General features: G+C 35.8%; 1 protein-coding gene across 1 annotated transcript in view; it reads right to left on the reverse strand.

Annotated features, from left to right (window-relative positions):
- ATRNL1 (attractin like 1) overlaps positions 1-17,830 on the reverse strand; it is a 550,130-nt gene that overhangs the window by 256,759 nt on the left and 275,541 nt on the right. Inside the window, exon 25 of the mRNA XM_050899286.1 lies at positions 45-106. Coding sequence (XP_050755243.1) covers positions 45-106 — 62 coding nt within the window. The remainder of the gene's footprint in view (positions 1-44; positions 107-17,830) is intronic.

The raw sequence follows: 17,830 nt of genomic DNA on the forward strand, positions 1-17,830 counted from the left end.
AGAATCAGCATGATTTCAGTCAGAAGAGAAAAAAAGCAATTTACCTGAAGAAGGTGACAAAGAACTGCACCAGATCCATGATCGTATTGTGCTGTGAGAAGGCAATCTGCAAATAAAATAGAAGTAAATTACAACATTTTCAGAGTCAACAGCTCTTCTTAGGCTGGGGCTTTATGGCTCCACAGATGATTAGTTTCAAGTGTAATTTCAGTCTAGTGTGCATACACTTGCATTTACTATAAAGTGAGATGAGCAGCTAACTCCCATGTCTTCGCCTGTGTCAAAATACAAACAATGGAATATAGTCTTTCTATCAAAGTAAAGTTAATAGAAATAGCCACGTAAAACTTCCTTGATATAAAAAATGAAAACAACATGCAAAATATTAAGAAATCATAATGATATAAATTGTCTTCTTTATAGTCAACTGTTTTAACTGTCACCATTTTCCATTTTAATTACAACAATGAAACAAGGTTTTAGAAATGACAAAAAACATCTTGCGCTTAAAATTAATACATTTAAAATATTTTAATTACATAATATTAAAATTAATGCGTATGTTAATTTAAAAAAAACCAGATAAATCTGATGCATAATAAAACAAACTGTTTCAAAGCAAATTTACTTTAAAGACAAAGTAACAAATATTCTTTTAGGCTACATTTTTACAGTCTCACCAGAACATGCATTAGTTCAACTCTTTACTGTAATTTTTCACAAAGATTTAATAATTATCTCTAAGACAGCATATACACACAGACGCACATTCACATATGCATGCAATAGAGCCTATAATTATTATTATAATTACTTTTTTCTAATGTTAAGAACTGTACTTAATATTTAAGTTATATCTACAAATATCCTTAAGTCCCTGTCTTGTTCAGTGTTTCATTGTGTATAATTATCAAACTGAAGATATACAGAATCTTCTACTTTGAACTGCACAAAGTGTTTATCTAACTATATTCCCAGTCTGTTCAAATAATTGTTGTTTTTAGAGATCTTTGTGCATTTAAGATCTGATCTTGACTAGTAATTACACCAAATTACTCTGATTCCCTTTCACAGCTGACTTGTGAACTTTTGAAATGATAACTCATGATACTCAAGAATTTATTAATTTTTTTATTTATTTATTTTAGGGCAAAGCTATAATGTAAACTTTAGTATTAGGATAGTGTTACTGCGCCTTCTGCCAGCTAAACACCACTAACCATAGGTCAGATTACTTAAAGTCTAAGGAAGGAACAGCATGTAAACTGCATCATTCCAGGAATAAGCACAGGGGGCACCATCACGCAAACACACCTCTAAAATGTAATTTCTCCTTTCTCTTCACTAATGCACACTTGCAAGCAATGCAAACAATTCTAGGAGCTCTGGAATTTGGTACAGAAAGCAAGTATTTCAAATTTCTCAGCCCAAATTATCAGGAAAGATACTTGATAAATTAATCAGAATATAATTTAGTGTAATAAACTCCTTGAGTGCTATCATCTATCTCCTCTCTGGAGAGGAAATCTAAATGTGCCTAGCTTAAGTAGACTGCTGTGTTTGGATCAGGGCAAAACCTACATTCTGGCCTGGGAGCCTGTGGAAAGACAAGAAGCTGAAGACCACGTGGGAACGAAGCAGGAAAGAGAAAGAACTCTCTGACTCATTACTCAAGTTTAATCTACAAATGTTTTCACAGTTGTCCAATATAAGCAGAAATTTTAAATTCTCAGAAACTTTAACTTAGGTTACTGTCATGATGAATACTGTATCAAAATGAAGAGAGATTAGGGAGTAAAAATATTAAAAGGTTGAAGAGAAATTACAAAGTGGACAAAATTGTCAAATTGGCATCTGTTAATGCCAATGTAACCTTTATTTTACATAGAAAAGATAAAATCTGAGAAAAGATGTGAAGATTTCTTTGGCCCAATATAAAGTGCATCCCAAGTAAAAACAGTTGTTTAAGAATACCTTGTATGAAAAACAAAAGCTTTCTATATTCCATCTTTATTTTAAATGCAAGCTGGAATCCCTTCTGTGCTGGTTTTGGCTGGGATAGAGTTAATTTTCTTCATAGTAGCTGGTATGGGGCTATGTTTTGGATTTGTGCTATAAACAGTGTTGATAATACAGGGATGTTTTCGCTATTGCTGAGCAGTGCTTACACAGAGTCAAGGCCTTTTCTGCTTCTCACATCACCCCACCAGTGAGTAGGCTGGGGGTGCACAAGAAGCTGGGAGGGGACACAGCCGGGACAGCTGACCCCAACTGACCAAAGGGATATTCCATACCCTATGACGTCATGCTCAGCATATAAAGCTGGGGGAGAAGAAGGAACGGGGGAGAAGTTCGAAGTTATGGGTTTTGTCTTCCCAAGTGACCGTTACATGTGATGGAGCCCTGCTTTCCTGGAGATGGCTGAACGCCTGCCTGCCGATGGGAAGCGGTGAACAAATTCCTTGTTTTGCTTTGCTTGTGTGCGCAGCTTTTGCTTTACCTATTAAACTGCCTTTATCTCAACCCACGAGTGTTCTCACTTTTACCCTTCTGATTCTCTCCCCCATCCCACCGGGGGGGAGTGAGCGAGCAGCTGTGTGGGGCTTAGTTGCCAGCTGGGGTTAAACCACGACACCTTCAAATAATATTTAGTATTCAAATTAACTGCTGGCTTTTCCAGAATGTTTTTTACAAGTACCTTACTTCAGGAGATGAACTAACACAAAGAGAAAAAAACATGCCATTTTCAACAGAGTTCACCTTTTGTGACCTGTTAAAAAGCCATATGTTGAAGGAACAGTTATATTTTGCATTACTTCAATTATTTGCATTCAAGGTGTCAACATTCATTAACAGCATCTGTTAGTCTAGAAACAACTACAGCCAAGGGAAAGTCCTGCAATCAAAAACCGCAATCTGATCACAATCATATCAGGAAATTTTTACCTCAATTTTTTCTAAGAAACTGTAGTGCCTTTATTTTGTCTTTTTCAACACACAGCAAATATGAAATAAGCAGATTTACAACAATTTAATGATTTTATATGTCTATTCATGATTAAATGATCTGCATATCCCTAAGCTCAAGATGGGATAGATCATTTTTGCACAAAAACAGACACAAAAGGAATCATTTTACATTTTCCACCTTCTATTAATCAAATAATTTACTTAAGACAATTGTGATGTTCTTTTGCTGGAGATCACGTTTGCAAACCTATGGAAGAACTTCTGTCTGCAAAACTTACTTGTTTGGTTGTATGGGATATTCTTGAAAGTACTCATACTTTAGAGCAAAAACAGTAAAATATAAAGTTCCATCCCAGAAGTAATTTCAGTTTTTAATCAAACTTTATCTTCTAATGATTACATTAGACTTCATGTTTAAAAGATGAACTACAGTATTTTCTGAAGAAACAGTACCATGCATCTTAGACTAATTTCAACACAGAATATTAGCAAAAAGAATACATATTTTAATTATAAGTAGATCACGAAGGAGCAAGTAAATGTGGTGAATCTAGGCCTGACACAAAGAACCATAATACAATTAAAAAGATTTATTTCCATGGGTTTTTCATCTAGATATGAATGTTATTGTCTTTTTTCTTGTGCCTACATAGACAAAGGACAAGACAAGGAAAATTCTTTCAACCTCGCATTTAAAGATACTGGAGACTAATATCTTTTGTTAATTTGTATCATGCCTAAGTAGCCCTCAGTTTCACCAAAATGTCTAATAAGCCTATGGATCCACAAATATTATCTCTATCTTCTCTTATAAATGAAGATCAAGATAAATATAATCTCCATCATTTCCTATGGAATAGAATCACCAAGTGCCATGTGGAAAATAATTTTCTATAGCAAAGGATAGCCTCTATGAGTGAACACAGAATTTCCAGCATAAAACTATTTCCTTGAAGAAAGAGGAACAGTAACATCTCTGCTTTACACAGCTTAACACTGAAAAATGGAAGTAGCATTACTTACAGTACTATAAAACATTACTTGAAATACAATTTCAGGTGCAGATGCTAATTCTTTCATTCAGCAGCATTAGATTTCTAAAAAAGAAGTTAGGACTGACATCAATCTGGCAGCTACAGATATGGCTATAGATGCAAATATATTTTAGTAACTGTCCATGATCTATGCTTCTCTTCAAAGGCAAGCTTATAGACAGCTATCTGTCATAAATGTGATTCTCACCTTTACAGAAACCACCAGAAAACTTCTCATCAACTACAACAGTTGAAGTTCTTTTCCCTGTTTCGTTAGGGTTAAAAGATTTCAATGACTTTATAATCCAACACTGTTGCAGATAAATTGTTGTTTTGCAACATAAATCATGACAGAAATCTACCAAATGGATGTTTATTTTTCTTAAATACTCTGCTATTGACAGCAAAGAAAAATAAATTAATTAGGAAATTTAAGGTGAATCAAAAGTTATCATTTTCACAATAAAGACATCCAAAACTGTACCCCAAACAAAAAAGAACCGTATTCTGAGGGCTTCAAGATATGCAACAAAATCTTTAGTCTGATTTCATAACACTACTCAATTTTATTTTCCTTAGAAATTGGTTACAATATTGGAATATCCCTTAAATACAAGCAATGCATTTGATTTGTAGCTGACCTAAAGTTTTGTCATTTTCTGCTAAAAAACTACTAGCAGATGATTATTAGATTATCAAGCTATAATGAATTTGCTGAAACAAAAATGTTACTGGACTTAGAAATTCCTAGCTTTGTACTCCAGTAGGGCAAAGTCTAATCTCAACATCTGGTTCACAGAAAAACCTAGGAGTTGTTTGAGCTTTCCCTTAGTTTTGTGCGTTTTAAAAAAAAAAAAAAAAAATTATGAGACACCTAAATCAAGAATGAAAGCTGTCCTATGATTAGGGGATCTCTACCTTGACCAATGTGACAAAAGATGAATTTTTGTGGAGTAGTTTGGAACGTTCTAATGGTGGTGAAACTCCAGCTATGAGAATCTATGATAACAAGAAAGAGTTGTATGCACCAATATTTTTTTCCACAAGATAAAAATGAGTCAAGTTCTTGAGCATGTAAGCTCTTTTTGATGCTCAGAACAGAGGACTTCAAACGAAAACAGAAGTTGGGCAAATTGCTCATTTTAGTCTATTAGATCATATAATATATCTTTCTTGTGTGGTTTTCTTGTGTAGAGTAGAGGACATAGGTGAGGGAGGAAGAAGAGTTGATAAGGTAGGCAAGTTGTAACAAAAAAGAGATGGTTATTTCATAACCTGTGAAACATGAGGAGATAAGCACGTGCAAGGAAACTATAACATGACATAAAACTGATGCTTCTGCTAAAGCCAAGGCTTTTTGTAACCTAGACTCAAGGTTCATCTTGTGAAGGAGTTGTGAGGAGCAGGACCTAGAGGTAAGAACTGCAGTGACTGTTTTATGAAAAATGCTCTATAATTAAACTCTGAGCAATTGCTTTCAGCTTGGATTTAGCTTTGAAGTCTGATGCTTCTGTATCAGACATGAAGAAGGACTTGTGTGTCTGAAAGTTTGTCTAACTTTTCCAGGTATCCAGCTGGCTTAATAAAAGATACAAACTTCTATCTACAAAACTCATCTTGCCATTTTATCTTTAGGAATAGTGTTATAAGAGGTGGCTTTTCTATCAATATTTCTTCTTGGATTTTTATCTGGATGAACTACAATATTAAAAAAAAATAATTTTCATGTACAATCTTATAGCGCACTACATTTGTATTCCATTAGATCAAAGCAATACCAATATACAGAATAAATGTAGATTCTGAAATCCACAGTCATAAAAACTCAAAGACAGAATGAAAAGATTCCAAAGCAAAATGTGTTATATATATGTTCCAGCTCACAGTCTTAAAAGATAGAAAGGTATATGAAGAAAAAGCTGATGGGTGATAAATGAGCTGTGGTGATTGCTCCAACAAGCATTACTGATATGTCTATCTTTTTTCTCTGCCATGTTCAATTCTTTGAGAAATAGATGTTTTTTAAAAAACAAACAAACATAAAACCCTAAGAAAGCACTTAAGATCTTTGCATCACATGACCTGATTGGAAGACAAGGCATTGTGACTGCTGACAAATCTTTTATAGCAATTGAGGATTCAAAAGTCAGATATCCAGCAGAATATGCCAGAGAGCACTGCATACAAGGATGCATTGCCACCAACATTTCAATGTATAGTATTTCTTAATTTTTGATGTTTTAGTTAAATGCATGAGGTAGGAAATACACTTTACACTGAATAATGATGGATGGAATAAGTCTCTTGAAATAGGAACAACTTTTGAACACAGGGATTTTTCCAACCTTCAAAAGTTAATGTCTGCAGGAACAGATTTTTTTTTTCCACTGCTCTAGATATGCCGTTTTATGTTCACCTTGACTATCGCATGCAGCAACAATACAGTCCTACAGAACAATAGGTCAAGATCTGTTCCACCACAAAAATGAGACAATCTTGAAAGTCTAACTTAGGGACATCTTTCATATGGAAATAGTAAGTCTGGCCTCAGAATTTTGTGTTTTAGTTTGAAAAATATAGTTGTCGAGAAGCTGTCTCTGCAATTCTAATGAAACCAATCTAGCAAAAGGAAAAAAAAAAGGGAAAATTAGGCACAACAGGAGTGCACTAAATCAAAATTCCACATTTGCAGTAAACATGAACCTAATCCATGAAATGGTTCATATATTCAAATAATGTACACAAAAAGCAATTTTAATCTATGCTCCATTTCATGACATTATCCACTAATGTAAACTTCTGTCTGCTCAGGCTCCCAGACGATGAACAAATACTTCCGTTAATACAATTCTTTCATCTTCCACTGTTAATAAATTAAGAATGAACAAATAAGAGAAACTAAAATAAATACATGGTAAAACTCTGGTAGATGGTCTAATTATTAAACCTGGAAACATAATACAATAAGGTCAGACATAACCCAAACTAAACTGCCTGGATTGTGCTGATTATGCATACTTAAACCCTGCAGAATTATTACTTCCTTCAGTATCATCAAAACTGTAATTTAATTTTTTCTTGGATAAAACTGTTATACACTCCCACACTGGTACTACGTATGTTCTGAAGCAGCAGAAATGGATATTGACTGAACATATTTTGTTGTCCATCCTCTGTTACACTTTCTTGAGGAACACTTTTTGACTGAGGCAACTTTAGACAACAAATATAAAAGACACCTGAGGAAAATATTTGTGTAGATGGGCAAATTTTTGTGTATAACATTTTTATCAGGAAAATGGGAAAGATCAAACATTGTGACAATTTGGAAACAGGGTGCTGGAAAATTTAGATACATAATAAATTTTCACATTTACTATTTGTTGTATGAAGTGAAGTTTAGATATATACTGTGCAGAACCATGACTGCAGAGACCCAAGTATAAACTATTTTAAAGACATTATTATGTACTATATAATAGTACAAAAAACCCCTATGGATATCTTTAAACTCAGTAAATACATGATTACTGAATAATCAGTAATTACATAACAAAAGATCGGTTACTCTGATTTTTTTGCTTAAATATAACTACAATTATGCAGGGTTTTTTTAGAGAGGGTAAAAAATGGTAATGACTGTTCTTTCACATTGGACTTTGAATATGAAGAGTGACCTGCACCAGTGAAATGTAGATGGTAGGAAACTCTGTCATTTTCCCAACAGAAATATTTAACAGGCAGAGCACAAAATGTATTTTATTTTCCTTTGTAAAACAAAAATTCCAACAGAACATGGTAAGAAAAGGACAAATTTACCAACAGTGAATCCAAATGAATTCTGTCTAAATTAGAGAAACATTAAACACTTTCACATGGAGGCTAAAAATGACACATATATATTCTACATATTTGCTTTCCCAGAACTTGAAAAAGAAATTTTAAAGAAAATTTATCTGAATTTTGCCATGTGGAACATGTCAAATCTAGTAAAATGTGTGAATCTAGTCAAAATTAGTCAGCTAGTTTATAATAATCAGCAGAGATAGGAAGGCACTTCCTAGGTGAGTGACTCTAAAATAGATGTGGGACTCTCATAACGTGGAATGAATTACCCTACGGAGCTGCCATTTCTCTCTGTTAACAACACAGGGAGTCTACGACTAGTTTGGACTATAGATCTAATGTCAAACTTAGAATATAAAGAATGTTAGCTGAGATAAATTTCTCCCATAGTTTCTAAGTACTGATTGGGTATTTCTGCAAAATAACGTAATGCTAAAATAGGAAAAAGAAATATTTCTTCTTGCTGGGATGAAATGATCACAGAAGCAATATGGCGCGAAGTGCCTGCTGGCAGAATCCTATTGCTTTCCACTGTGTTGATGCCAGTAAAGAATTTAGTCCAATGTTGACAAACAGTCCTTCCAGATGATGGGAATTAGTGATAACAAAACTTTCATACTGATAACATAAATAGGAAATAGAAAATGAAAGATAACTTAAAGAAAATCAGACTCAGAATCACAGCCTTTACATCAAGATTTGATAAACAGCTTCCATAGATTATCTCTGCACACTGAAGTCCTGTCTCTCATGATGGCATACATTAGATTATCCAAATACCCACTCCTTTCTTTCTCAAACAATGTAATAATTACAGGATATTATTTCCACTATTCAGAGTCATGAGAGGCTGAAAGACAATCTAGGTTTGTATTCAAGTGAGATGAATGACATTCTTAAAGAAGGTTTTTACAGCTGAATTTTTTCCTACCTTGCACTTTGCCTATTAAATTCAATATGCATACACCGCTATTTCACTGCTTTATTTAATTTTGTGTTTGTATACACATACGAACAAATGCATACCACACAGAGAAACCCTCAGTTAATAACCTCCAAGAAGTGAAGGAGAAAATCTGGGGGAGGGGAATTGTTATCTAACTTACAGTTCAATTCAGTATGCAAAATATCTTCATAATGATTAATACAGACATTACTAAGAAATTGAAATATTGAGTATCAAAGTCAATGAGAGAATGAAAGAAAAATAAAAGGCATAGACAAGGGAGAAATGACATGTTTAAAAATTAAATAAAAAGATTAAAAGTAATTGACACAAAGACCTATAGTACTGGAAAGTTACTTTAGATAAATCTTCGCAGGACTGAGTTCTCCTACAAACTGAGTGTGAAACAGCAGATTTCTAGACAACATCTTCCAAAACTCTGGTTTTTAAAAGTCTGGCTAGATTAAATGGACAGGCAGGAAAATTAATATAGAAGTGAGGGAATGGAGTCAGTGAATTTGTCAGGCAGAGTTGAATGCCTAAATTCTACTACAAAACGAAGCATTGCATGATGATATGGTTTTGTTTGTCAAACTACATTAAGGAAAAGCCATTTCTGTTACTTGCTAGAATCGGATTTCTCTCTCTCTTCAGCTTTCTTGTTATGACTTCTTATGACATCTTATTATGACTTGATAAATTAAAGAGTCTCCCACTAGGAAAGCTGCACCTGTTACAGAGTGTGCTCTTATATGTTAGCATCACAAAGTCATAGAAATGTGGACTGGAAGAAACACTGCAAGCTCATGTTGTTCAACTTCCCACTCAAAGCCAGGCTGCTGTCAACACCAGATCAGGTCAACAGCGTCTTTTTCCAGGTAAGTTTTGAAAACCTCCAAGGATGGATATTTCACAGCCACTCTGGGAAACTTGTTTCAATGCAGCATTGCTAACATAATGAATTTTTTCTAATGTTCAGTCTGAATCTCCCAAGGTGCAGCTTGTGACCACTTCCCCTTGTTTTACCACCTGCTACTACAGAGAAGAATTTAGCTTCATCATCTCTGTAATTCTCCACAAGTAATTGTAGCCTACTATTGGAGGCTCTTTGCCAGACTAAGCAAGCCCAAGCTCCACAGCTTCAACTTAGCTTGTGCGCTTCAGGCCCCTAAAAATCTTTGTGGCACTTCTCCTGGACCCCCTCAGCTTCTCAATACCCTTTCTGAACTGGGACACCAAAAATTGGAGTCTCATTCCACATGCAACCTCACCAGAGCTGAGTAAAAGGGGATAATTTTCTCTTAATGAGGCCCCACACTTGGGTATTGCCTGAACTGTTATGAGAGCATACTGTTGGCTAATATTCAAGTTGACGTTAGGTAATTCCACCCTGGTTAGGGCTTTGCACTTCTTGTCAGACTTCATGAGGTGTCTGTTGGTCCAATCCTCAAATTTCCTAAGGTCGTCCTGAATCAAAGCTCTACTGTTTGACATATTGTCCTGGTTTTGGCTGGGACAGAGTAAGAGCAGCTCAGCGCAGCTCTCACACATTGTTCATTAACAGCAGCAGCTGCCGCCGCCGCCACCTCCTCCTGGCCTGCTCACCACCTGCTGACCGATGCCCGAGCAGCGATCCACCCCTCCCGGCCAACTCCCCCCTGTTTATATACTGGGCATGACGTTCCATGGTATGGAATATCCCTTTGGCTAGTTGGGGTCAGCTGCCCCGGCTGTGCTCCCTCCCAGCTCCTTGCACACCTGCTTGCTGGCAGAGCAGGGGAAACTGAAAAGTCCTTGGCTTAAGACAAGTGCTACTTAGCAACAGCTAAAACATCAGTGTGTTATCAACATTATTCTCGCACTAAATCCAAAACACAGCCCTGTACCAGCTACTAAGAAGAAAATTAACTCTATCCCAGCTAAAACCAGGACACTTATCAAACGCTCTGCCTCTCAATATCAAGCTATCTTGGTCTTCTGATAAACAAAACACATTTAACGTTGAACTTTTTTTCAAAGTAAAATAGATTCTTGATCCTTTTCAGATCCTTGATGCAGCTCTCTTTTTTTTTCATCTGTAGAAGCTGCTACCAATAACAGTCACACTAAGGATAAAAAAATGACAACCGCATGCTCGTCTTCAACCCTCTTAAAAAAATTCCATGTTCCTCTGACCTAGTGTTACCCTTACCATTCATGTTCAAATAAGCGTGTGTTCAAGTCACTTTCTGATTCACTCCTATTCAAAAAACAATCTCCATTCTGACAACGTAATTTAGATTTTTTCCTGTCAAACTTAAATTAGCTCAAGCATAGGCTGGTGATATTGCATCTAAAGAGTGTGAGAAACTACCTGGGTGCTGCGCAGTAATACCTTCATTCTCATCTAGTGTAGCATGATTGATGGGCTTGCAAAGTATCAGGAATCCTTGCCCATAATAGAGAATCTTATTCAAACAACTGGCAGACTACTGTGGCTCTAGGATACCATAAGTCAAAACTGTAAATTATATTTATTAAAAAAATAAACATACGAAATCTCCAACTTTATACATTGTTTATGATTCTACACAAACCAGTTGCCCACACAGATTAATTTCTCTCCTCAGTTCTGTATATTTCTGAGAAAAAATGGTTCAATGAAAAATATTGCATTGAAAAGATAGTAACATGACTCTCATTTAACACAGCAAAACTAAAGTGCTATCTCTTCTCTTCTCAAAAGAGAGTCTAAAAGATATCTCCTCAAATGCAAAAGACCCATATGATGTTTTCATCAATGTCAAAACGGAATTAGTGGTGCAAGTCTAAATCTGCTGGTGCTGGCACACTACTATCGTATTGATCTGTCAAACTGTGGCTAAGTTGATGAAGCAATTTGGATTTCTTCCAGGGTTCTTATATCCAGGAAAATGCCTAGCCACTACCACTAAACAGCTAATTTTTAAGTCCCATTTCTGTAATTATTGACATGATGGGATTTGAAATATATATTTTATAGAATCCACATAGATTGCTAAAAGAAAAATTTCCTGGAGGATGAAGTCAGAATCACAGAGTCAATGCTACTGTGTCAAGGGTATATTTAACTTTATAAAGTTGTCTGATGAATCTGAGAACATCTCACTGAGGTGAAAGGGTCACTTTATAGCAGCTATCGTAAAGTGCAGACAGTGGCTCAGAACTCTTTCCCACATGAAGAGTTAAAAAAAAAAAAATCTCTGAAATTCAATAACTACAAAGTTCCAGTACACACCAGTCAGCACTGCAAGATCTCAGCTCTCTCTAGCGAACCTCGGACAGAGCACTGCAGGCACAGCTAGAAAAGCCACCAAGCTGTATCTTCTTAAGTTGGGCAAGCGTTTCTGTTAGGGCAGCTAAAGCAAATATCGGTGACGTTTGACTTGCACTAAGCCGCTTCACTTACACTTGACATGCCAACCCAAAACCACCTATTCGCTGACCCTTGACTCAGGGAATCCTTCTGCAGCATCATGTGCACCTACCGCTGTCCTGCCATACAGCACATGTGGACCCAAACTTCTACAGCAAGAATAGGCTGTTGTGTTCCTTAGTTTGCAAATTGTCTACATTTTTTTGAATGGAAATGCTCACAGGCTGGGCAGAAGTAACCTGTGCATGCAAATGAAAGGGGAAACATAATTCCGTGGAAAACAAAATGTCTCCTAAAATGGCATGCTTAGGTAGTCGTTCCCATGTCTGTTACAACGCGCCTCTGCTGGAAATAGGATTACAGTAAACCCCTACTTGCTCTTTACAGCCTACAGGAGAAAATTAACAGTTTGGGGATATGGCTGCAGACATCTTAACTCTGCTAAGTCTGTATATCCTGCTCTTCTGACAAGGGGTATTGGATGTTGTGGAAGGATACACATGTATCAAAAAGTTATACTTAAATTTGTAGGCAGTTAATAACCTTGTACTTGGCTCTACTAAAATGCATACTGTTCAAATAAGTTTAACTTACAAAGCTATCCAGACCACTTAGCATAACTGACCTTTTATTATTTATCAATATGTAATTTGTTTACTGTTGTGGACTATTAAACAAAACAAAATTCAAAAGTGATCAGATCAAATTGGAAAACAAGAAGAGCTTTTCAGCGGCAGGGAGCTCCCTTAAGAGTGGTCATTGAGCAACTGATTCTGGCTTTTCATCTTTAATGACTGGACTTCAGTTTTACTGTGACGTAAGCAGACTGGAGTTCAGAAGCAACTTTACTCTGTATAGAAATCTAAACAGTGGTGCTCTACCACACCAAATGTATTTAAAGAGTATCTGAGATTCAAGTTTAAATGTCTGAAGGATTTCAAAGTGAATATGTATTGAACTATTTTCTGTTTTTAAAGAGGCTAATAGCAGTCTTGTTTCTACAAAATGTCACACTTAAACCTAAAACCAAAATACAATCTTATTTTGTGAAGAGTGAATTAGTTGTTTGTGCGAATGTCAGCTCACCAAAAAATGGACCCGGATTTTATAGTAATTAAAAAAAAAAATTCAGATACATATGCAAGGAGATATATCTACATTATACAGTTAATCTGGCAAGCACAAACCTAACAGCCTGGAAAACACTACAGTGCTCAAATTACCAGTGTTTAGATTTCAATCTCAAGCACCTAATACAAAATCATAATTACTGATTACAGAAACTAGAAAATAATCATTTTTGACAGCTATTTCATATGAACTAAGGAATAAATGATTTCAGAACTATTTTTTCCTCCATTTTTAAAGTAACTCAATTTTCTTTAGACATGGATTAGAAATGGGATTACTCAAAACAAGTCAAGTAAATATTAGTATTGCAGTATCTGGGAACTGAAATATCAACTGAAGAAAACTGGTTTTTATTTCTTGAAAAGACTGATTTTTAAACACAACTGTTTTTATATACAGCATTCAGTGAGGATTTCTTAGTACACAGAAATTGCACCCCCAAAGAAAAGCAGAATTCTCATATTCTGAGGTTTATAAACATGAAAAATGTCCTATTTTCTTTCCTGCATGGAAGTTATTTTTCACCTTTCCTAAAAATAACAACAAAAAAAATCTACACTGAACTATTTGAATGACTGTAGAACTTAATATGATGGCTATGGCATTTAAAGTTCATGCCTATGTGTATGTGTAGAAATACATATAACAGACATGGAAAATGTGCCGCTGGAAAGGATAAGATTTTTTTTCAAAATCCATTAAGTCTTTATCTTCTTACATATACAGTAGAGCTGGTTTTGCCAGACAATCTACTAGTTAACCCACTGGTTGGTCTCCAGCCTAATAAAAATGATAATAAAATTTTTATAGGGCTACAAAAGCTGAATTTTTAAAATTTATGCAATGTTTTGTTCATTTTAGAAATCAAATGCTTGGTTAGAAAAGGCAAAACATGCACTGAATTTCGCATAAAGATCATGCCATTCAAAATAATGTATGTAAAAGTCATTGGTGAGATGCCAAGAAAAGGGCAAAGCATTTTCTTAAACATGAAGAGAGTAATTTCCCAAAGTTTATTGTTATAAATGTAGAGCATGCTATAAAGCTGTTGGAACTGTGGAATAAAAATTTTGTATTTGCAATAGCACTTTTCTTGATTACTGTGGATTAGCATATTTATGAGGTTACTCAGCCTCAGGTTTAGACCCACAAATCAAAGGTTTGTATCAGCATGGGTAATGGATTACACAGAAGTCTACGGCCTACAATATCCCAAAGGTATCTGTCTTTCAGAAGATTTATGTATATAATACCACTTTGTAGAAATTACATTTTCTGATCTTTTGCGTGGTGCTTGGTGATTCCCCTCTCTAATGTGTAAAAGAACCAAAAAGCAGCATTCCCATTCAGCAGAGAAATTCATTGATGTCTCTTCTCGTTCCCCTCCTCACCTATTGATAAGACCATGAAAGACAGAGGCTTTAATTCTTTGATGTAAATAGCACTACTACAATGAGAGTAGAAGTCATTGTGAGCATATTTGATGCAATTAAACTTCTGAAAAGAGGAAGGAAACTGTATTCCAGCAGCTGTTCAGAGAACAAATACTTGAATTTTGTTCATCCTGTACACAGCACTATCATAGAATAAACCTAGAATTAAAAAAATAGTCTCTTTATTTTCTCCAGAGGTGAATGCTGACTACATTACTATTAATTGTAAATACCTACTGACTTCCTTTTGGCTTCAGAAAGACCAGGATTTCAGAGCAGAACACTAAGACAAGAAATTGAAATGCTTTTAGTCCTGCCTCTCATGGAAGACTATAGCCAAAAGATAAGTCAGGAAGGTAGCTCATGCAGAATGGCTTTTTCAAGACTATGGGTACCCACCTGAAACTTTTTATTCATCATTGTGAAATGATGACAAATAAAGACACAGAAACCTCATTAAACTGTACAGAGAAAATGTCCATCAGCTTTATCATTATTTTGGTTTTTTACTGAAGATCCACATCTAATAGTAAGAGAAACTGAGGTACGCAAAGAAGGGTATGGGAGTCAGTTACATGTGTGTGCGTGAGAGTGAAGATAAGAGGACACATGTTAACCTATATAATTTAGAATATCCAACCTAAAAAGACATGAGGAAAAAATAAAACTGATTAAGCTTTCTATATTTCACTGAAGGAAAAGTGTGGGGTTTGCTTGTCAGGGATGACGTCCACTTATCTATACAAGGGACAAGACTATTCTAACAGCTCTGCTGCTGAAAGCACAACAGATCACAGTAATGTGAAAATATTAATTGCTTCAAATAAAGTGGAAGTGGTTAACTGACCTAAAAAACTCTCAGCATACTAAGAAGGAAAATATATAACATGTAAGGAAGAAAATGAGTTTAATGTTCTTCCTTGAAGAGGTGATCAAAAACCAGAAAGTGACAACTGAGACTTTTACAAGATAAAATGAAAATTAAATGATGAGGATTAACAGAACACATTGTGATCCAATTTTGTTATGTTAATTTTACTCTCTTTCATTTAATTTTTATCCCTCATTTGAAACTCCTATTATATTGCAAGCTGTAATAAATTTGAAAAAAAGCAGAGACAACTGACAGCTCTAGATTTTATTCAACCTCGTAATACATTCTGTAGAGTCAGGGTGATATATCATTGATATATCATATATCATATCATTGACTGACATGCTGTCAGATCCAGGAAAGTATTTGTAAAAGATGCAGAGAAATGCGTAATGCTAGTAAGCAGGAACCTTTGACGTCGTATTTTTTAATAACTTGCAGTAATTAGGTGGGGAAAGGTGGATGAGTAACTGGGTTTTAGGCAGATTCAGAATGATGTAAACCAAAGAGAAGGGCAGGACCTACTCAACTGAAACCGATTTCCAAGAAACTAGCATTTTGGCAATGACACAATGAACTATGCTGATAGGTACTGGCAACAGTCATTTCTGCGAAACAACGTTTGTAACAAAAGGTCTATAACAGAAATATAGAAAAGGCAGTGTAATATACGAGATGTATCACCTAGAACTGTGATCTTGAAGGCTACCTGCAAAGTTCAGAACGGGCTGTTCCCACCTCATGGACAAACGGCAAGGCACTTCATCCACATTCATTTTAATTCACAAAGGCCTTAGTTGTTTAGAAGAAAAAAAATATTCAAAGTTGTCAGCACTGAGAGTACTTTTTATTCTCACTTTTTAAAAATTGTATTTCCAAGTATATTTTCCAGAAGCTCTAATTGTTTAATTAGGCATGTGCAAATGAACAGAAACCATTCGGGTGTTGAACAGCTTTAACAAAATCCAAATCCAAAGAAAATAAACACACTTTTACTGCTAGAGCACTTTATGCTTTCAGAGAGCAAAGGAAAATACATTTCAAGAGCGCCACGTAATTATAATGCTGGCCTGAACTCTGTTGAGACATAGGTAGTGTCTTTTCCTTTCTCATGTTGAATACTTCATACCAACTTATGGCAGAAATATTAAGATCTGCTTTTGGGGGTACTTGTTCAGCTATCTACATTCTTTTCATTTGAGTAGAAGCAGAGAGGGTGTCTGCAGAGCAGAATTTGATCCCAAAATAATGAATAACATCTTCTGACAAAACAAGTATATGAGTCAGGGCAAAGATCCTGAATGAAAAAAACATTCAGAAAGATAATGAATTCAGTTTCTGTTACACAGACGTATACTTTGGAATTCTGAAACACCTCATTTGCTTTACCGAACCTATATGGCGGGGGAGTTAGGCAATGAGTAAGAAACTGTCCTGGTTTCGGCTGGGACAGAGTTAACTCTCTTCTTAGTAGCTGGTACAGTGCTGTGTTTTGGATTTAGTGTGAGAATGATGTTGATAACACGCTGATGTTTTAGGTGTTGCTAAGTAGCGCTTATCTTAAGCCAAGGACTTTTCAGTTCCCCATGCTCTGCCAGCAAGCAGGTGTGCAAGGAGCTGGGAGGGAGCAGAGCCGGGGCAGCTGAGCCGAACTAGCCAAAGGTATTCCATACCATGGAACGTCATGCTCAGTATATAAACTGGGAGGGAGTTGGCCGGGAGGCGAGGATCGCGGCTCGGGCATCAGTCAGTGGGTGGTGAGCAATTGTATTGTGCATCACAGGTTCCACCCCCCCCCCCCCCTTTTTTTGTTATATTCCTTTTTCATTATTATTATTATTATTATCATTATATTTCATTATTACCATTGTTAGTATTATATTTTACTTTAGTTATTAAGCTGTTCTTATCTCAACCCACGAGTTTTACTTTTTTTTCCTTTCCTCCTCCTCACCCCACTGGGAGGGGGGAGGGGGAAGCGGCTGCGTGGTGCTGAGTTGCTGACTGGGGTTAAACCACAACAGAAACCTATTTGGAAAAGTCAAGTAAAGACTGGGTATCTTCCAGCCTTCCTCTATGCCTCAGTAAAATAATTTCTACTTTTAACTAGGGACATGTTTCTAAAGCGCAATACGGTAATTTCTAGGAAATCCTTTAACAAAACTTTGTTTCCTAAGAATCAAAGCTACAGAATGTAGCTCT

Source organism: Gymnogyps californianus, chromosome 6 (assembly GCF_018139145.2).
Source record: "Gymnogyps californianus isolate 813 chromosome 6, ASM1813914v2, whole genome shotgun sequence".
In the NCBI taxonomy this organism is placed as follows: Eukaryota; Metazoa; Chordata; class Aves; order Accipitriformes; family Cathartidae; genus Gymnogyps; species Gymnogyps californianus.